General features: G+C 38.8%; 1 protein-coding gene across 1 annotated transcript; it reads left to right on the top strand.

Annotated features, from left to right (window-relative positions):
* Positions 1-3,911: 3,911 nt before the first annotated feature.
* Positions 3,912-21,154, top strand: LOC6034874 (casein kinase I). The gene is made up of 3 exons (XM_038252276.1): positions 3,912-4,099; positions 10,039-10,930; positions 17,703-21,154. The coding sequence occupies exon 3, from the start codon at positions 17,795-17,797 to the stop codon at positions 19,085-19,087; it is 1,293 nt and encodes a 430-aa protein (XP_038108204.1). The 5' UTR covers positions 3,912-4,099; positions 10,039-10,930; positions 17,703-17,794; the 3' UTR covers positions 19,088-21,154.
* The last annotated feature ends 1,031 nt before the right edge of the window (positions 21,155-22,185 follow it).

Raw genomic sequence — 22,185 nt, 5'->3', positions numbered from 1 at the left:
AGGATTGGTTTGATCTTTCTCATAGCTTTTGCAAATTACTGTTAAAAATTTATTTTTTTTAAACCTTAATATCTTTTTGCAACAGCCTCCAACACCCATACTCCCATAGGTCAAAAGTTAGGGAATTTCATGTACTATAAGATTACGGTATCAACTTTTTGGCCAATCGCAGTTTTTCTCATAGTTGTTCGATTTTTCTGAATCAAACATTTTTCAACGTTAGTTTTTGCCCTGTAGGCTTCCATAGCGGCACTTTTTGGTCACAATTTTGTCATATTCGGAATCCTCGGAAAATTTCACGTTAGTTAGAAGTATTGGAGTTGTAAATTGGATTTAAAAAATAATTAAATAAAACATTTTTGAAAAACGAAAAAGATCTTACTTACCCTGTGATCTATACGTCAAATGCTGTATCAAGTAGGCGAAACCCTGATTTACCCCTAATCCAACAAATCATTAAAAAATATTTTAATTGATTCTAAATTGCATTTTTTCCAATCAAATTAACATCTCCAATACTTCTAACTAACGTGAAATTTTCCGAGGATTCAGAATATGACAAAATTGTGACCAAAAAGTGCCGCTATGGAAGCCAACAGGGCAAAAACTAACGTTGTAAAATGTTTGATTCAGATAAATCGAAAAACTATGAGAAAAACTGCAATTGGCCAAAAAGTTAATACCGTAAGCATATAATACATGAAATTCCCTAACTTTTGACCTATGGGAGTATGGGTGTTGAAGGCTGTTGCAAAAAGATATTAAGGTTTTAAAAAAATACATTTTTAACAGTAATTTGCAAAAGCTATGAGAAAAAGTTAAATCAATCCTGGATGTCTATGAGTCATTTTGAAGTGCTTCAAAAGACCTTTTGAATGCATCTAAGAGAGTTGGAATTAATGATGTTTTACGCAAACGCGAGCAATTTTAAAAATTTTCATGTATTTTGGACCTCAAACTTCAAAGCCCATTTTACCCCACTTCTCTTTGTCGTAGAGGGCTCATATTTGGCATGAGTTCATCTCATGTATAGACAAACAAACGCTGAAAGTTTCATCCAAATCGGAGCACCTCGATACGACCTCTAGAACAAACCGAGCAATATTTACAAATACTGCCTCTTAATTTTGTTTATAAAACATAATTATTGTTAAAAGTTTTTGAATGAACATTTTTAATCTATTTAATTTTAACTTTTGAATATTTTTAATCTTTTTATTTTTTCCCCCAAAGAACCTCAAGCGCGCACACCGTCAAAAGCGCTCATACCGAACTGTCAACTTTTCTTGGGGGTGGTCTCGAAAAGAACACGCAACGATTCTTGACCGCGTTCCTTCCGATCTGCATACTGAGCTTATGGGTGGGAATTGAAGTTTCTTGGAAGTAACCTGAGAAACCCAGAGTTACTCTCGGAGTTACTCCCAGAGTTTCTCACTGAATTGGGTCCTAAAATGAAGCTTAGATTGCTCGTTTCAAAGGGACCATAGTTGATCCATCGAAAAAATGTTGTCTTGTCAACCTTTTTGCATTAAACTTAAAAAAAAGTTATCAGAAATGGTTTTTAGGCGTGTTTTTAATCGTTGTTCTCCGAAATTTACATAGGGCTTTAAGACCCTATTTCCCTTGCCCCAAGCCTTTGCCTCTTGAGAATCTTATGAGAAATAAATGTAAAAAAATAGTGAGATTCTAAAAAACAAGAATCATATTGTAAAATTTCCCAAATTTAAAATCCTAAATTCTAAGAAACATTAATCATCAATTTAAAAAAATAATGGATATTCGGATTTTCAAAAATTTAGAAATTCAAGCAAAGCAATGTAAATGGGCCAAAGCCGAATTGAAAATAAAGAGTCTGTCCCGCTTATCCTAACGTAAACATCCACTGACGTAAGCAGTACAGACTGTTTGTTAACATTTCAGCTTTGGCCCATTTTCATTGTTTTGCTTAAATTGATTAATTCAAGAATTTAGAAATTCGGAAACCTCGTCGGAAACTTAAAAATTCAAGCAAAACAATGTAAAAGGACCGAAGCCGAAGTGTAACTTTATTAACATATTTTAGTGTTAAATGAGGTTAAATGTAAATATTCCAAGAAGATAATGTACAGCTTGTGACGATAAACTACCTTTCCTTTACTTAGAAATCGTATCCAGAAGGAAAACGATCACCAGCTATGTTGGTCCGCACCGGGTTCTGAACTCCCATTTGTGAGGCGGAAGCCTTACCGCATGGCTCGATCTTAACAAAAAAAATAACTAGACAATAAATAACAATTTCAATTTACAAACCTAAATATTAAATAAACTTATTTTCAAATTTACTTATAAATGGCCTGTATACCCTATTTTGTGCAACCAGTTTATGGAGCATTCACCCTATATCGACTGTCAAAAGTGAGGTTCACTTTTTGACAAGCTTGCCACCAGTCTGAAACAAAGAGTCTATCCTGCTCACGTCAGTTGATGTTCACATTTGGAACGAGCAGAATAGACTCTTTGTTTACACTTCGGCTTCGGCCCTATTACAATGTTTAGCTACACGCAGAAAAATAAGGCATATTTGAATCAACAAAACGTTTTGTTGATTTGAACATCAAGAATTTTGTTGAATCAACGCTAAACGTCAATGCAACTTTTTCAAAACAACAAAAGATTTTTGTAGAATTGAGAAAATCAAGGTTTGTTTCGACGCAAAATCGGCGTTGATTATATTCAACAAAATTTTTGTTGAATCAAACCTCATACAGGCTGATTCTACAAAATATTTTTCTGCGTGTAGAATTATAAAATTCATAATTTTTTGACAAATAACTTTGTCCATGCCCACCTCCATCATCTTGAACCGCTTGACAGCTGGGCTGGCAGCCCTGTCCTGTGGTGGTGTGCGTGGCGGTTACCAACGAATTGCCAGACAAGAAAGAGGTTACCAAAATCCTGTCCCGTCGCCGTCGTCGCCATCCAACTCGCACACTCAACTCAACTCATCGTAGGGGAAATCTACCCTTTCCAATCAAAAACCTATCTTCGTCATATGGAGAGTTTGATGCTCGATTAAAGCTCCAAAAATACTATTTGGGCTATAAACTTACCAGCAACAGCACCGCCTCGAGTAAGCACGCAAATGTATGCCACTTACTGGCCAAAAAGATCACATTTAATGCACTTTTGATCATAATTTGTATTTTGCGAGACCTCTTCTCATCATTTTGTTGGCACACACAGTGACACACACGAGAATCCCTCAAACGCTTAATGAATATCGCCAAAATTAACTTTTCACTTTCGCTTACTTTTTCACGGCGCTTAAGATATGAAATTGCTTCCAACTACCGGCAACATGTTCTTTTGATCATTATTAAGGCACTCAATTGAAGAATAATCCCGAAAAATGTAATAAATTAGCAAGCGCCATCAAAAAACAAACGCGCCAAGTCGTTTGACGTTTCAATTTTCACTTTGCATTCCACTCGAAGGCTGAAGAAAACCGAGCGAGAGACGAAGGCAAAAGAACAAAGGCTGGCCGTCCACACCACCAGCAGCACAGCCAGCGATGCCAGGAAACTTTCCCTATAAATGCCACTTTTCGTGAGTGTTCGTTTGAACTGTCAGCGCAAATGGCAACACTCGACAGAGTGTTGGAAGAAAAAGAACTAAGCCGATATTAGAAAAATGGGCGTGGCCCAATGCATTCGCCTCGATTAGAATACCCTTGGGAATTTTTTTGTTAAATGCTTGGTAAAGAAATAGAATAACTTTTAGTGAAAGTGAAAATAAACAGAAATGTTCACAAAAACTTGCTCTACTCGTTGGTGTACTTGGTTTTAGTAAAATTCAAGGGAGACTCTAGATTATCCAGCATCATTCAAACACGACCGCTTATTAGGATTAAAATGGGTAGATTTCCCCTAGCAGGCCCAGCTCGTGTTTTTCGATTGGGGTTTTTTGTGTGTGGCTCGTGGTTTCTCTCTGCTCCAACCTCCTCGGAAAGTGTCGCTTTTCGCCAGTAAATCTCGTCCGAAAGTGTCCGGCATGGTCGTAACCGGATGCGTGTGCTTGTGTGCCGTGTGATTCGCCTGGAACTGGACCGGTGGCCGTCGAGGTGAGCTGGAAAAATTCGATTTTTTTGTGCGGGTCTTCAGTGGCCATTTGGGCTAAAAGAGGGCCTTCTTTTTCGTTCGCCATCGTCGTCTTTCAAGTTGTGCGAGCGAGAGTGAGAGAGAGAAAGTGGAGAAAAGAAAGAGACGGCGAACGGCAAAGTCAGCCATCATGTTTCCCCCCACAACTCACGCACACACTGACAGGATGAGGCGGCACGCATACTTGCGCAAGTGCGCACTTGTCGTGTCGAGGAAAACACGGTGGGGCTGGGAACGGAATTTTTGTTTTGGTTTTTGAAGATTGGAGAACGGGTTTCTCAAGTTTGGAATTTCAACACGTTTTGTTTTTATTAGTTTGATGAGTGACTATCTTGGTGACTATGATGTTTTTTCAGTTCTATTTTTACATTTTTTGTCTAGGAACTTTGTCTTAAAGCTTTATCTGCGTTGTCAATCCAAATTATTTGAAGATGACGCTAGATTACCACCTAGCTTAAATTATAGATGAGTTACTTCGATAAGTACGCATAATTTTCTAAGTTGATTGTAAATGACGACCGTAAGTTACGTATTTTCCTTAGTAACTTATCTGTTTTACTTTACTTAGATATTCTAAGGTAAGTGGTTGAAGATACACTCAACCCCCGGTGGTTGGTCACTTTTTCGTTTGACACAAAGTTTGAAACTTTTTTAAGTTTGTACCGTTGGTTGATCAAAGTTAAACTAAAAAATGACGAACTGTCACTTTTTACACGGCGCTCACGCACACTATCAAAACAAACGTTTGGTTGTGTGTGTGAACTCCGTGTAAACGGGGTGTCAAATTAAAAAGTGACCCCGTTCGTTTGACAACAGTTGATGTCAAACCATCGAGGTTTGAGTTTAGCCGTCATCTACAATTAACTTAGAAAATTTGCTGGAATGATATACGTTGCTAAGCAGTTGTTTGTTTACCTTTGTTATGTAAGCGTCAATGTATCGTAGATTTTGAAATTTTCCAATCCCCATACGTCAAGTTCTTAATTTAATTACTTTTCAATTGGGTACTAAACTGCCCATGTTCGCAAAAATGTCCCATATGCAAAAACAGCAAGCTGAGAAAAACGCATTTAAAGTTTGTTACGGTTTCACGAAAAAACTGAATTTTCTCCTGATTACTAGAACAAAATACTGGATGTTATAGGCTCTTTTGAAAGAGCATACAACTTTGAACCAAACTGCATCAATAACTTGGAATCGATGAAAATTCATATGGGACATTTATACGATCAGGGGCAGTAAAGCCCTACATCAATTTTTATATACAACGGTAAAAAACATGATATAAAACCATTTCTGATCACTTTTTTCTGATCCATTTTTTAATGGATCAACTATGGTTTCCTTGGAACGAGCTGTCAAGTAGGAGCTTTTCTGTAAAGAAGGACCGCGAGGTTAATTTTTTTTTAAACCCATTTTATAACTCTTTGTGGTCGTACAAAGGGTTATTGTACTCAGAAAAATAAGCTTTATCGTTAAGCATAAGCATAAGCATAGGTGCCCACCCGCAGTTGCTACTCCGTTATTGACCAGGACCTCCAGAAGTTACATCCACGAGCCGTGGAAGATGAGTGGGTGCTATCTTTCCTCGCTTCGCAACTTCTCAAAGGCCCCTATCATGCTGATCAATACCGGCGCCGGCCACGACCAGTGGTAGGGTCACGGGGAAGTGGATGGGAATGTTAGTCCGATACTTGAGTGATAGAGACCGCCCAATCGACTGCTTCTCCGACAAAGTATCACATGAGTTTTGAGGGGGTTAGTAGATGGGTATGAGGTCAGGATTCACGAGTGGCAGTGATGTGACCATGAGCATTTTGTTTATCGGTTGAAATTTTAAATCTTAGGCAGCCGGCTGCGGAATGATAAATAATTGATTATCTAAAAAGTTTGTTTTAATCGAACGCGTGCCAACCGAGCGGTAGTGCTATGGGCTGGACTTATCAGTATATTTTTACTGTCGATACAATCAAGATAACGCGAGCAAATGTCAAAAATAGTAGATGAGTTAATACTAAAGCTGCCAGTTGGAATAAATTATTACGATCAACGAATATAAACGAAAAGAAAACAGGACACCACGTAACCGATTGTAATGAAATTAAAACAATACCTTAAACGAACTTAACCGGCGGCGTGCCTTCCTATCAACGATGATAAAAGAAGGACTTATAAATTTAAAATATAAAAAGACTCCAAAAAATACGTTGCATAGTAACCGCGAAGTCCCGCTACTCACAATCGAATCCAAAAGATAGCTATCTAGAATTTTAAAGGTAGTATTAATTCGACCGCGATCCTCCAGAAATTCTTCGTCGGCGTGCCTTCCGATCAACGGTGATGTAAGAAGGGCTTTATTCATTAAAATGATTTTATATCATAAGCCTTAAAACATATTCGTCGGCGTGCCTTCCGATCATCGATGATATAGAAAGGACTTAATCCAGCAATACGACTTGCTTGTCTCGAAAAAAAGAATTCGGATCGTTTCTATCGAAAACTATGTAAAGAGAACAAAAATAAACTCATTGGCCAACGAACGCGCGAACTAAAAATAAAGAAAAAAGAAGAAGAAGAAGAAGAAGACCAATCACCCCATGCACACAAACAACGACACAAAAGAGATGAAAACAACACGAATCAGAAGAAATCCAGTAACCCCATGTACACAAATAGCGACACAAAAGAGACGGAAAATAACACGAAAAAACAGGACTGAGCGTCCACACAGGCACCGCACTACTGATGCCATTATTTAATTATAATGACCAATCACCCCATGCACTCGAACAGCGACACAAAAGAGACGGAAAATAACACGAAAAAACAGGACTGAGCGTTCACACAGGCACCGCACTACTGATGCCATTATTTAATTATAATGACCAATCACCGCATGCACTCGAACAGCGACACAAAAGAGACGGAAAATAACACGAAAAAACAGGACTGAGCGTCCACACAGGCACCGCACTACTGATGCCATTATTTAATTATAATGACCAATCACCGCATGCACTCGAACAGCGACACAAAAGAGACGGAAAATAACACGAAAAAACAGGACTGAGCGTCCACACAGGCACCGCACTACTGATGCCATTATTTAATTATAATGACCAATCACCCCATGCACTCGAACAGCGACACAAAAGAGACGGAAAATAACACGAAAAAACAGGACTGAGCGTCCACACAGGCACCGCACTACTGATGCCATTATTTAATTATAATGACCAATCACCCCATGCACTCGAACAGCGACATAAAAGAGACGGAAAATAACACGAAAAAACAGGACTGAGCGTTCACACAGGCACCGCACTACTGATGCCATTATTTAATTATAATGACCAATCACCGCATGCACTCGAACAGCGACACAAAAGAGACGGAAAATAACACGAAAAAACAGGACTGAGCGTCCACACAGGCACCGCACTACTGATCTCAGAAAAATAAGCTTTATCGTTGTAAACAATCTAAGCTTAATTTTAGGACCCAATTGTGGAAGACCAGATTATTTTTTTTTTTTGATTTGATGAAATTTTAGGTGAAATTGAGTTGACGCCTTGAGTTTTTTTTTTGAAAGGTTCAATAAAGCATATTTTCAGTTTTTGCTTTTTGGCTGTTTTTTTTTTTTTGAACCTTGACTCATGGCTGTTTCAAAAACACCCGAAAAGCAAAAACTGGAAATTTGGTTTATTGAACCTTTAAAAAAAAACTCCAGACATATTTTAGGTTGTCTTTTGAAACCATTAACATTTAAATTTTAAATAGCTCTCAAACAAAAAAAAAGTGTAAGATAAATGTGGATTTTAATCATTTTTGCTTCCTTCACCTTATTGAGGAAAGGCTAGAATTTTTTTTAATTTGACCTTCTAGACCCACCTTCACGCATACTATTCAACTCAGAATCATGTTCTGAACAAATGTCTGTGTGTAGGTATGTGGACAAAAATTTGTAACTCGATTATCTTCGCACTGGCTCAACGGATTTAAACCAGTTTGGTCTCATTCGATCCGTCTTGGGGTTCCCACAAGTTTCTATTCAAAATCAGCAAGTTTTAGAGTGTACAGTACTTGTTCGGTAACTGGGCTGAGAACGTAGCCCAGTCACCGAATGCTGCTCGTTAACTGGGCTGAACAAAAGATAACGAGGGGACCACCGATGCTCAATACTTTCCTGATGAAATATAAAAATAAAAGTTACTCAAATTTATTTTCATTGCTTACTTTTCATATCTCTTATATTGTGACTTTAAATCAAATAAAAGTTTGAAATAGATTTTTTTTTATTTATTGAACATGATTTTTGCATCCATTAACCCCTCGGTCATTTCGGTTTGTTTTGGTTTTTTGACGTTTGTCCTGCTTTTTAACTGGGCTACGGCCCAGTTATCGAGCGCCCAGTTAAAAAGCAGCCCAGTTACCGAACAACTACTGTATTGAAAAGACCAGTTCAACGAGCTGAAAAAAATTAAGATCTGACAACTCTGTCAAGAGTTATGTCTGTTATTTGAATATCTTGCAAAAGTGATCACTGAATTCAATAAATAATAACCCTCTAACGAGCTGTTTGCTTATCCTAAAAATAGTAAGTGGTTAAATTTTGGTACTTTACTTTGGCCCACAATCATCGAATTGGTGCAAAAAAATAAATAAAAATAAATGAAATTTGAAGTCGGTGAAGATGGTGCATCAGGAAAAAGAGCGACTTTTTTTAAACCACAAAAACTCGTTTTCTTCAAAACTATTGGTTCAGTTGTTTGAAAATGCTTTGTAATGTGTTTAAAACTCTCAAACACCCATTTTCATTAAAAACGAGGAAAATAATTAGCAATTCCAGTTCAAATCAGTAATTTTTCTGGTACTTTTGTACCAGACCCTCTCCGATTTCAATGAAACTTTTTAGACATGGTATCCTAGGCCTATATAAGCCATTTTTGTGTATATGGAGCCAGTTGCACTCGATAATGAATTTTGAGAAGGGCGTAAGTTATTTAAATATTTTCGTATTTCGTAATTTAAAAATTGCTGTATCTCGAAGCCGTTGCATCGTATCAAAAAGTGTTCAAAGACAAACTTGTAGGAAATTTGACGGGCTTTCCGAAAAAAGATACACTGAAAGAAAAATACACGCCATTTTTAAGAGATTTTTTGATTTTTATGTTTAAAGGTGAAATTTTAGAGTGATGTCACGATTTTTTTTCGTTCAAAATTTTTGAGGAAATAGCATAAAATGTTACCTAAAGACTGACGAAAAATGCAGGATGGTATGTCTCTCCTAAAAAAATACAAAAATTATTTACTAAACCTATTTTTTTTGAAAAGTGGTCTAAACGTCAACATTTTCAAAAACCGAAAGTGGGAATCGATTCCCCAGACAATTTTACATTAAAGTCTCCATATTGACCATTGTCCTATGTCCAATCCATGGGATGATACAGCGATTTTAAAAATGAAAATGTTGAAAAAATGTTTTTTTTTCTGTGGTTCTTGACAATTTCTATGTATATGACAGTCTTGTTTTTTCAGCCTCGAAAATATTTTTACCGAAAAGCTCGTCCAATTTCCCATAAGTTTGCCTTTGACAGCTGGTGCTCTGAAGTAACCATGGACGGGGGAGGGTTAAGCAAATTATTACTTAATATGAGAACTTGAAACACAATAAAATCACATGTTGTTCCTCTAGTTTGGCCGAAAAATAGAAAATAACTGATTTAACTAAATGCAGATTACACATCAGATTTTACACAAGTTTTAAACTTCATTAGATGTAATATTTTGTAACACAATAATCCAAAAACAAATTTTAATTTTGTTTTCCAAAACTGTCCCATGTCATCCCAATATTTACATTCCCATCTTCTTATTTTTCCGCACATTTTTCCTTCCACAGACCCTCTTTGTGAGCAGCAGCAGTAGAGTTGCAGGGTCGTCGCCGTCGTCGTCGTCGTGGTGTGTTGGAACACCAAAAAGGAAAACCGTACGCGCGCCTCCTCTCTACGCGTTTCTCACACACTCTCTCTCTCTCGCATACCCATCGAATCGCTGTTTGTGTGTGCGGGCCCGTCGTCATCATCCAGTCGTCGTCGTCGTCGCAACTCAGGGGTACAAGACCGTCCGTCCGCGAAATAGACCGAGAGCGAAGAGACGGGTCGACGGGGCGAAGATTTTCAACGCCAGTCAGCCAGCAGCAACTTTGAAATTGAAATTGCCTTCGCGCATTTCACAGCCAACAGCAGCAGAAAAATCAAAAGCCAAAATTGCCATCGACAGCAGCAGCAGTGTGGTGTGAAGTGTGTGCTGAAAGCAGCGAAATTTATGCTGAAAATCGACAACCATTGAACAACGGAGGCCATCCGAAACTGGGGCTGTAGCTTTTATAGTTGGAGGTTGGATGATTTTTTCCTTCCTTCTTCGCACAAACTCACAGTCTGTGTGTGCGTGTGCGTGTGTGTGCGAAGCGTTTGTGTAAGTGGCCACCCCGAGAGTCGAAAGGGGGCAGCAGCACCAGAAGCAGCTGGAACCGGAGGAGACGGACGAGTTGAACCTACAACAACAACAGCAACAGAAGAAAAAAAAAGAGTTGGAAAATACAGCAAAAAACCCTACAAAGAGCCACACAATTTCTCCGCAGCCAAGGAAACAAACGCGAAAAAGCAACAAGGAAGGCAACCTGGCCATCCCGGGTGCGTAAGCTCAGGTGAAGAAGCACACTGCTGGCCGCCAACAAAATAACCTCGAGCAGTGAAAACATCTCTGTCGCGCAGAACGCGGACGGAATCGAGGTAAGTGCGGTCGAGCCTTCAGTGCCCCCCCCGAAAAGGGTTCGGGAGAGAGGGGGGTTGTTATTATGATTTCGGCGGGGCGGCGGGCTCCTTGGAGTCGCGCGCGATTGTCGCCTGTTCGGCGCGAATGTGTCTGCCTGGGCTGTCCTTTATTAGGGTTTGCTGCGCTTGCTGATTGTTACTTTTGGGCGAATTGATTGCAGAGTGAACTGAGACACACACTCTAGAATTACTGGCCGGGAAAATCTGTGACGACTGTGTATTTTGAAGGAATTGCGGATATCTGCAAACTTCGATTCAGATTCAGCGTGCACTCAATTAATCATCAAAAGAAGTTTGGCTGAGTCAGACTCATTGTGCGGAAAAACTAGCGAGCCATGATTTCCCGGGAATCCGGTGGCGCCTCACTGTATTGCTGCGCCAGTGATGTTGACCTCCGGGCGTGCGTATGCGTATCGTTTTATTGGATTACGATGTAAATTTTAGGACAGTGATGAAGGTAGAATTTTGCTCAATTTGTAACTAATTAGATTGCTCGTTTAAAGTGAGTCGAAAAAACGTATCAGAGAGGCAAATGTGTTGTGATCCGATAACCGTTACGCTTTGTTCTTTCTGACAAAATCGTGTGAATTGCATTGGGGCAAAAGCTCTGCGATCAGTTTGGGTTTTCACTATTACTTATAAAATAATGTCATCTCTCCTAGGACAGTGTCCGAAAGTTATCTGACCTCTTGAGAAGTCGTGCCAAAAATTTCATTAGGGCACAAAACTATTACACTATTCCATTCATTAGAACACTCCCTACATGCCCTGCAAGAATCAAATTGATAGCAAACAATTCAGTAACAACTTTTCAAAAGGCCGAAACCCTCAGATGTAAGCAAACTGAGTTTTCGTCAGAATCATGTAAAGCGAACAAAACTTATTCGAAAACACCCTCCAACATCTCAAAATTCCATAATTTACCGGTTCTTGGGTCATCTGGGGATTCTGGATCGAGCAGGACAAAAAGTTAGTGTAGGGAGGTTTAGGAGGAATGCCGCACAAAATCATCGCCTCCGTAACCATTGAAGCCCATCTGCTGCAACCTTCCATAGGATGAGGAAGTAAAATGTCGGTCCCGGCCTTGGTTGTTAGGCCGTTAAGTCATTCCAGGTGTAGGAGTCGTCTCCATGCCATAAGTACAAACAACACACCAAATCAAACCTACTCCGGTGGAATCGCTGGCGGCGGTTGGACTCGCAATCCAAAGGTCGTCAGTTCAAACACTGGAGTGGAAGGTTCCTTGGAGTAGAAAGAGGTTTGGGTGCTCTCCCCATTCAAGCCTTCGGACTCCTAGGTTCGAGCAGAAACTTGCAAAAGAGACCACAAAAGACCCGGGGGTCGTTAATGTGGATGGTTTGATTTTTTTAACCATTGAACTGCCGTTCTACGCATAATTGTCCCATGTTCAAAAAAGGGCAACTGAGAAAAACGCGATTGAAATTTTTCGATCGATTTCTGTGTTTCTACGCATAATTGTCCCGTGGGTCCCTATTCGCCCTATATGTCCCTTATCACCCCGGTTAACATTTTATCGCCCTTATTTGCAATCCTCTTGCAGATAAACAGGTAAACAAGACAAAATACTCCGTAAAACTAATGATTTCGTGATAGAAAATACATGGTGGGACAATTATGCGTAGAAGTTCAACGATGGGACAAACAGACTTGGTGTTGTTTTCAATGATTTTCTGAACAAATTACTAGATTTTATGCGTTTTTTCTGTAAGTATACGTAAAACTAAACCCAAAAATGATAAAAGGTCAAAATCGTCAAAAAATGACATGGGACAATTATGCGTAGAACGGCAGTGAAGCTGTGTTAAGATTGAGAAGGCATGACGGCGTCGCGGGGTGGCCTAGTCGACACCCCAAGGAACGTCACTTCAATATAGACCACATCCTCAAACCAACTTACTACTTACTGTGTATCAAAGCCATGATCCTTGCTCAACGATTCTTGAGCTTAATCGGACTCCTTCTAAAGGCATTCTAGACCCATTTTTTAACTCTGAGGTTGCAAATATCACTGTATTATCACTGACTGTAACGTTTCACCATGATAACCACTTGTTTAACCACTTTTTTCCTTAAAAACCCGAAAAATGAAAAAAATACACAAAAGGGCGAATCTGTTGTTTACTTCTGCTTTTTGGCGGTACCGTTGTTTTGGTTGGGTGGGTGGCCAATACGGTGGGGCGAAAATGTAGACACGTTCTTCAAAAAGGCGTAATTTCTTTTTCTCAATTTTTAATAGCAAAAACACCTCAATCAATTTCAAATTGCTCTCTGCAAACGCAGATTCGCCCTCTTGAACTGTTACTACGGAATTTAACTAGCTCCTGCGACTGCTGTTCACTACACTTTTGTTGATTTTTAACGTCTCACGTACATTGTAGGGGAATTTCGCATATGTTTGGCTGATTAAGCGCTCGCTCCTAACTCCATCCAATTGGTTGATTTTCATTAAGGGTTAAACCAACTTATTTCGACGTCGTCGTGCTATCATGTCACATCCGCCATTTCGACGTTCCGAGAAATACGCGTTTTAATATTTGACCTTGAACAAACAAAAACAAAAGCACGCAATGTAAACATCAACAAACACGTTTTGTTTGGCTGACCATTATGTGCATTGTCCCGAAGTTTGGTTGAAGTTGGTTGCTGGAGTCCCGAGTTGTAACTACAAATGTTTACGGAAGTCTAACTTGTACTTGCGGCAAACGCGTTCTGACCTGAAATCCCTTTGGCCAGTTGTCACACTTGCATCAATTTTCAGGGAGTGACAAGATAGCACGACAGGATTGAAACTACTTTCATATGTAAAGTGGCAAAAATGCACGGAGTTTTTTTTTCGAATTTCGTTGAATATCTCAGGATTGAAATCGAATTTTGGGAATCTGTGAAGGTCAAAAGGTGTGAGGCATTGTGAGCTGCACAAAATGGCGTTCTTAACTCAATTTGGGCCAAAATGCACGTACGACAAGTAGCACGACGGCGACGATTTGGAAAACTGTGTATAGAAACTTGCTTGCTCACTTTTTATTAGGCTATTTTGCACTCGATTTCAGTTGAAAACGCTTCAAAGCTGTAATTGAACGTCAAAGTACTGGTATGGCAACATTATAGGCACGATGGCATTAGATGCTGTTCCCCTACCTTATCTACACTATTCTATCACTAAACTTTCCAAATTTGGCCTCCAACATTGAACATTTTTATTGTTACTGTTTTAAGGAGGTAATTTTGAGCAACTATTGTTTTACGAAAAAAAAAAAATTACTTCGTTTGTTTTATGTTTTTCTTGATTCATTTTTATTACTATTATTTGCATTTATCTTGTTTATGTTATGTTTGTTTTGGGAAGTATTATTTGGCATATTCTTCCACCCCCTTCATTATCTTTTGTCTATTTAGTTTTGTCATGTTTTTACAGCCACCTTTTACAATTTTATGCTTGTTTTTTTTTACATTTTTTACTATAGAATTTACTACTACATATAGAAGAATAACTTACGACACGGTTGCCAGATCTTCATCCGGATATATGCGAAAACAAATTTATATACACAACTTTTGAACTACCTAACTCGAAACATAAATTTTATTGAAACTCGATCTATGGGACTCTAAACCAAGTCGAATGCGACTAGTTTGTAGCCAAAGTAGACTCCATCAAAAATTGTTTTTTTTAGGCAAGTGAAACTTCCAACCCAAAAAAAATCCAAGACTTTAATGGTTCCTTCTTTTAAATCCTTTTTCTAAGATAAAAACTAACTTAATCCACCTATGTGGTTGGGGCCTTCCTCACTCATTACCAGCAATGGCTGTACACAAATTTCATCTTTTTTTTAGATCCAGAATAAAAAAGTACATGAATATTCCTTAAGTGGCCATATCTCACGGCAGGGTTGCCAGATCGTCAATGTTTTGGACTCGTTGGAAAGGTCTTTTGATAACCTAACCAACGATGGGTCGGATGGTGGATCCGGACATAGTATACATACATTTAAGTGAGATCCGGTTTCCAAAAAGTACATAAATATCACTTAAGTGACCATATCTCGAGGCAGGGTTGCCAGATCGTCAATGTTTTGGACTCGTTGGAAAGGTCTTTTGATAACCTAACCAACGATGGGTCGGATGGTGGATCCAGACATAGTTTACATACATTTAAGTGAGATCCGGCTTCCAAAAAGTACATCAATATCACTTAAGTGACCATATCTCGAGGCAGGGTTGCCAGATCGTCAATGTTTTGGACTCGTTGGAAAGGTCTTATGATAACCTAACCAACGATGGGTCGGATGGTGGATCCGGACATAGTATACATACATTTAAGTGAGATCCGGATGTAAGTGAGAACACATTTTTAAACATAACTTTTGAACTACTTATCGAAACTTCAATCTGTATGAAACTCGATCTATGGGACCTTAAATCAAGTCGAATGCAACAGGTGAGCAATTCTCTACCAAAACCGGAAATGGATTTTATTTGTATTTTTTGATTTGGCTCAAACTTTGTGGGGGCCTACCCTATGACCAAATATGCTATTTTGTGTCATTGGTTCACCCATACAAGTCTCCATACAATTTTGGCAGCTGTCCATACAAAAATGGTATGTAAATATTCAAACAGCTGTAACTTTTGAGTGAATTTTCTGATCAATTTGGTGTCTTCGGCAAAGTTGTAGGTATTGTTGAGGACTTTTGAGAAAAAATAGGTACACGGAAAAAAATTTGCAGATTTTTTATCAACTTTTTCACTAAAACTCAATTTCCCAAAATACGTATTTTTGATTTTCGAGATTTTTGATATGTTTTAGGGGACAAAATCCGCAACTTTTGAGCCATAGAGAAACATGGTCAAAAAATCTGCCGCCGAGTTATGATTTTTTGAAAAAATAGTGATTTTTGGAAAAAAATCGAAGTTTCATGCAAAAACAAGTTTGACATTATTTTTTAATGCAAAATTGAATTTGCAATCGAAAAGTACTTTACAGACTTTTTGATTAAGGGCTCCGTTTTCAAGATATAGCCACCGAAAGTTTGATTTTAGCGAAATATTTGCAGTTTTTCGATTTTTAAAAATAGTGACCATGAGTGACCATTTCTAAAAATATTTTTTTTGAAAAGTTCAGAAAATTTGCTATAAAATTGTCCAAGAGACATTGAAGATTGGACCTCTGGTTGCTGAGATACAGCGGCTTAAAGAAAAAGAAACACGGAAATTTAAGTTTTCTAAGTCTCACCCAAACAGCTCACCATTTTCTAATGACGATATCTCAGCAATTAATGGTTCGATTTTCAATGTTAATACATGAAACATTCGTAAAATTTTCCGATCTTTTTGAAAAAAATATTTTGAAAATTTTTAAATCGAGACTAACATTTTAAGAGGGCCAAATATTGAATATTACGCCCATTTAAAATGCTAGTCTCGATTTAAATTTTTTTTTTATATTTTTTTTGAAAAGATCGGAAAATTTCACGAATGTTTCATGTATTAACATTGAAAATCTGACCATTAATTGCTGAGATATCGTCATTAGAAAATGGTGGGCTGTTTGGGTGAGACTTAGAAAACTTAAATTTTCGTGTTTCTTTTTCTTTAAGCCGCTGTATCTCAGCAACCAGAGGTCCAATCTTCAATGTCTCTTGGACAATTTTATAGCAAATTTTCTGAACTTTTCAAAAAAAATATTTTTAGAAATGGTCACTCATGGTCACTATTTTTAAAAATCGAAAAACTGCAAATATTTCGCTAAAATCAAACTTTCGGTGGCTATACCTTGAAAACGGAGCCCTTAATCAAAAAATCTGTAAAGTACTTTTCGATTGCAAATTCAATTTTGCATTAAAAAATAATGTCAAACTTGTTTTTGCATGAAACTTCGATTTTTTCCAAAAATCACTATTTTGTCAAAAATTCATAACTCGGCGGCAGATTTTTTGACCATGTTTCTCTATGGCTCAAAAGTTGCGGATTTTTGTCCCCTAAAACATATCAAAAAATCTCGAAAATAAAAAAATACGTGTTTTGGGAAATAGAGTTTTTATGAAGAAAAAGTTGATAAAAAAATCTGCAATTTTTTTTTTCCGTGTACCTATTTTTTTCCTCAAAAGTCCTCAACAATACCTACAACTTTGCCGAAGACACCAAATTGATCAGAAAATTCACTCAAAAGTTACAGCTGTTTGAATATTTACATACCATTTTTGTATGGACAGCTGCCAAAATTGTATGGAGACTTGTACGGGTGAACCAATGACGCAAAATAGCATATTTGGTCATAGGGAAGGCCCCCACAAAGTTTGAGTCAAATAAAAAAATACAAAAAATAAAAATGGTCGAAATCGGCCGATTTCGTAGAGAGTTGCTCAGGTTTGGGTCAAATCGGTTCAGCCAGTGCCGAGAAACATGAGCTAGTTTGTTGGTCACATACATACATACACACACACATACACACAGACATTTGTTCAGTTTTCGATTCTGAGTCGATATGTATACATGAAGGTGGGTCTACGACGTTTTCATACAAAGTTCATTTTTATAGCAGGATTATAGCCTTACCTCAGTGAGGAAGGCAAAAATTGGCTGAAAAAATGAATTTAGACGAATTTTTAGATCGAAATTATTTTGTAGAGGGTTAAGATTCCGATAAAATGGTCATGCTCCTAAAAAGTAACTCCATCTGACCCCCAAAACCTTTCTCCATCTTTTTCAGTACATCCTGCAGGAGATTGGCACCGGAGACGCGGTTGAAAGAAGCTTGATCAAGTAGAACCCCCCCACCCACAGACCGCACAGACACACACGATGGAACTGCGCGTTGGTAACAAGTACCGGCTCGGTCGCAAGATCGGGTCCGGCTCGTTCGGTGACATCTACCTGGGCACCAACATCTCCACCGGCGAGGAGGTCGCCATCAAGCTGGAATGTATCAAAACGAAGCACCCACAGCTCCACATCGAAAGCAAGTTCTACCGGATGTTGCAGGGCGCCGTCGGCATTCCGACGATCAAGTGGTGCGGCTCGGAAGGCGACTACAACGTGATGGTGATGGAACTGCTCGGTCCGTCGCTGGAAGATTTGTTTAACTTTTGCTCAAGACGGTTCACACTGAAGACGGTGTTGCTGCTGGCAGACCAGATGATTTCCCGTATCGATTTCATACACTCGAGAAGCTTTATCCACCGTGACATCAAACCGGACAACTTCTTGATGGGGCTGGGGAAGAAGGGCAACCTGGTGTACATAATCGATTTTGGCCTGGCCAAAAAGTACAAGGACTCGAAGACTATGGCGCACATTCCGTACCGGGAAAATAAGAACCTCACCGGAACGGCCCGTTACGCCTCGATCAACACACATTTGGGCATCGAGCAGAGCCGTCGTGACGACCTGGAATCGCTGGGCTACGTGCTGATGTACTTCAATCTGGGAACGCTGCCCTGGCAAGGACTGAAAGCGGCCAACAAGCGCCAGAAGTACGAGCGCATTTCCGAGAAGAAGCTGTCGACGCCGATCGAGGAGTTGTGCAAAGGCTTCCCGCCAGAATTCGCCTCGTACCTGTCGTACTGCCGCCAGCTGGACTTTACGCAGCGTCCGGACTACTGCTATCTGCGGAAAGTGTTCCGAACGCTGTTTGCACGACAGGGTTACACCTACGATTACGTGTTCGACTGGAACATGCTGAAGTTTGGAGGTTCCTCGCGCCACAACAACGCAACCGAGCGGAACAAAACGGGTGCCGTCGTCCAGCCGGGAGATCCGGGAGCGATCGGCACCAGCATGGTAGCGACGGCCGGGGGTGGAGTGGTCACGACCGTCACCGGAACGACGGCCTCGCTCGCGAAGAACGATTCCTGCAAACAGCTCGCCACTAGGCTGGTCCAGATGATGGCGCAGTCGCGGCCACCGGGCGTCGACGGCCAGCAGGTTCCGGTGGGACCCGGAGGACAACCCGTGCAGCAGCAGCAGCAGCCGCCACACAACAACAACGCCGGCAGTGCAAACCCGGAACCGACCTTCTCGAGGCACGACACGCCCGAGCGGCGCTCGTCGATCCGCTTGCGCGGCCAGAACCTAGACTCACGAAATATTGAATAATATTAAATTCTTTCCCTAAGTTTTTATTATTTGCATATATAATTTTAATATTATATACGTGAGAACTGTCGGTTATGCAAGCGCAGGAAGAGAGTAAGGCAAGCTAAAGCGGACTGCGCGGAAAGGGCGATCCTTGTTGGCAACATTTTTTTTTAATTTGTACTCTCAGCGCCAAAGGATCGCCGCAGAATATATATATATACATAGACTAGTTAGTGCGAAAATTTACAGACATAAATACACGCAGTAAAGCCGGGATTATTGGAAAGATGGTAAGAGAGCTCTCAAACTCCCACAAAAACACACACACATACATACATACACGCATTATTATTTGTTTAAGGGCCATCAGAATGTGTAAATGCAAAAGTTGGCCTCGAAGAGCGCAGACAGATGAGGAAAACACAATTTATAAGAAAGTATAGATATAATGGAATTATTGCTTAATTCAAAAATTAATTATACATAAATGTAGCACTTCAACCTGAAAAAAAATGAAACAAAATACACATTAGAAAAGAACCCGAAATGAAGATGAGCACATCCTCACTTATACAAAACAAAGAACCTAACAAACACACACACACACACACATAAACAATGCGACCGTATTGTTCATCTATATTCACATCCAATTTGCGTGACGGTACAGTAGAGAACGTAACCTTTAAGCGTAGTTAAGCGAGTAAACAAAAACTAACGATTTAATCTTAGGCTAAAACACAAAAACAAAACTGTACTTTGATCGGCCACAAAATGAAGATGTGAAGATCCGGATATCCTATACCAATTTGTACTAGAACTTCAATAGAACACTACTGCCCCCTGTACCAGCCAGTCAGCGAATGAATAATGCAAAACAGTCTTAAAATCTGCATGTTACTGACTGATGAAAGTGTGTACGTTTCCGTTGAAGATCATCCAAATAGTCCAACACAGATTAGCTTTCTTAGTTTACGGGCTAGCGCATCATCGTAGACGTCAATTGGAAAAAATAAAACAAACTTTCGCACTTTAGTTGCATTACAAATCTGTAACCTTTGGTGTATTCATCTAAAGATTGGTGTGACGACAAGACCACCCACTTTGGTTACAGAGCATTCTTCTTTCCGATATAGTAACCGTTTTTTCCCTAATCCATGACCCCTGTACTATGCGTAGTTTGTTAGTTTTCAAATCGAATAACATCCTACATCTTAAAATTTGCGAAATACTGAAGCTCGAGATATTGTGTTTGATACTGTGTAGTCGGGAGATGTGCATGGCTTGTAGAAACAGCGCGTGTGAGCGTGAGCGAGATTTGGATGAGTGCGCACTGTAGAATGAATAAGAATGAGCGCTGGTGTGATTCTGTGAAAGATTATCCAACTGAGCAAACACTGTAGAAATCGATACCAATATGGCGACAGAAACAAGAAAAGAAAAAAAAAACACTTGCATTCTACTTTAGAAACAAGAGAAAGATACAACTACTAATATGGTAAAGAAACAATGATTTAGTATATATACAACTAAGAGTAAAAAAAAGAAAACAAAAAATACCAATCGTGATAGTAGAGAAGTAAAATACCAGAAAGAAAACAAAGCAAAACATGCTGACATCATTAAAAACAATGAAGTAAAGAAATTACAATGAGCGATAAGTGCGTACTACTGAGAAGAAAGCCCCTTTGACTGGTAACGTGAGACGTAACAAATGAAGAAAACATTACTCAACACCCTTTATACGTTTCGGGGACGACGCGAGAGGTGAACATTTTTTGCTGCAGAATTCTGTATGTTTGGGATCGATAAATTCATGCTGTCATTTAACTTAATTATTAACAAAACAAACAAAAAATTAGAACTTTCATCCAATTTTCGAAGTTAGAATAAAAAGGCCACCCGGAAAGTGGGAGAAAAAAGTAAGAGTAAACAAAAAAATCAATGCTTCTGCGTCTAACTTATAGCAGTGTTTATCGATAAACAAAACCTATGAATATAGTACATTATATATTAAAAAAAACAATGATATAAACTCTAGAACAAAAAGAACACACTAAAAATCTTGTTTCACTGTGAGAAGAAAAAAAAAGCATGAAACAAAAAATATACTATATAGGTAAGAATACAGTGAACGGATTGATGAAACACTTTTAGATGGTGACCACAATTACAATTGATAAAACCATTTATTGCCGTACAGATAGTAAAAAAAAAACAAAACAAAAAAAAACTACTGCAAAAAACCAACACTGAATGAAATGATGAAAAATGGGAAAAATACTTTGTTTTCTGTTTTATTTTTTCATTTACATTAATAAAAATAATTTTAAAATGAATTATTTTATATTGTGCAACCACGCGCTGTCGCAACTTCCTTCGTATCACAAAAGTCCTTGATTATTATTCTAAGTCCTTGATTATTATCTAAATTATTCTAAAAGGCCCAATACGCAGCTCTGAAAAAAGCGGTCATGAAATAGCTCTGAAATAGCTTTACGATCAGCAGAGGAATGAGGGAGGGGATGATTTGGGAATTTTCATCATCCTCTTTGGCTTGCTTTCGCTGCCGAACATTGTAAACGTTCCTCGACTCTTTTTGTTTCCTTACAAAGGGCGCACACAATTTTTGAATTTGAGTTTTTTTTTTTAATTTTCCTTTTTTAGAAATTTGTTATTTTTCTAAAAATTTCTAAGTTTCAATTTTTTCAATTCAACCTAAATCTAAATGTCAGTTTAAAATTCTTATATATTTTCGTTTTTTTAATTTTTTTTATTTACCATTTTATTTATTTATTTGCTGCGCTGCCTCTGCTGCCCATTTGATTTTTTTCTTGACCGGTTCCCGGTTTTCAAAATTATTTGATCAAATTGTTGGGCTTTTTTATATGGAATTTTGCGTTCTTTCCGAGCTCCGTATCAGGTTGAATCGCTAATCAGCTAATATTAACTGAAAACTGCACTACTGAAATTTGCAGTTAGTCTTTCGCTGAACTTCAGTTAAAATAGAGCTATCTAAGCCCGATCTCACGCACACTAGCTTACCATTTGTTTTTGCTGGCGGGTACAAATTTTAACCTAAAAACCCTTCGTGTACAAACACGCAATACATGCGC

This window comes from Culex quinquefasciatus, chromosome 2 (genome assembly GCF_015732765.1).
Source record: "Culex quinquefasciatus strain JHB chromosome 2, VPISU_Cqui_1.0_pri_paternal, whole genome shotgun sequence".
Lineage (NCBI taxonomy): Eukaryota > Metazoa > Arthropoda > Insecta > Diptera > Culicidae > Culex > Culex quinquefasciatus.
The sequence above is the reverse complement of the archived record's forward strand: the minus strand, read 5'-3'. Positions and strand labels throughout refer to the sequence as shown.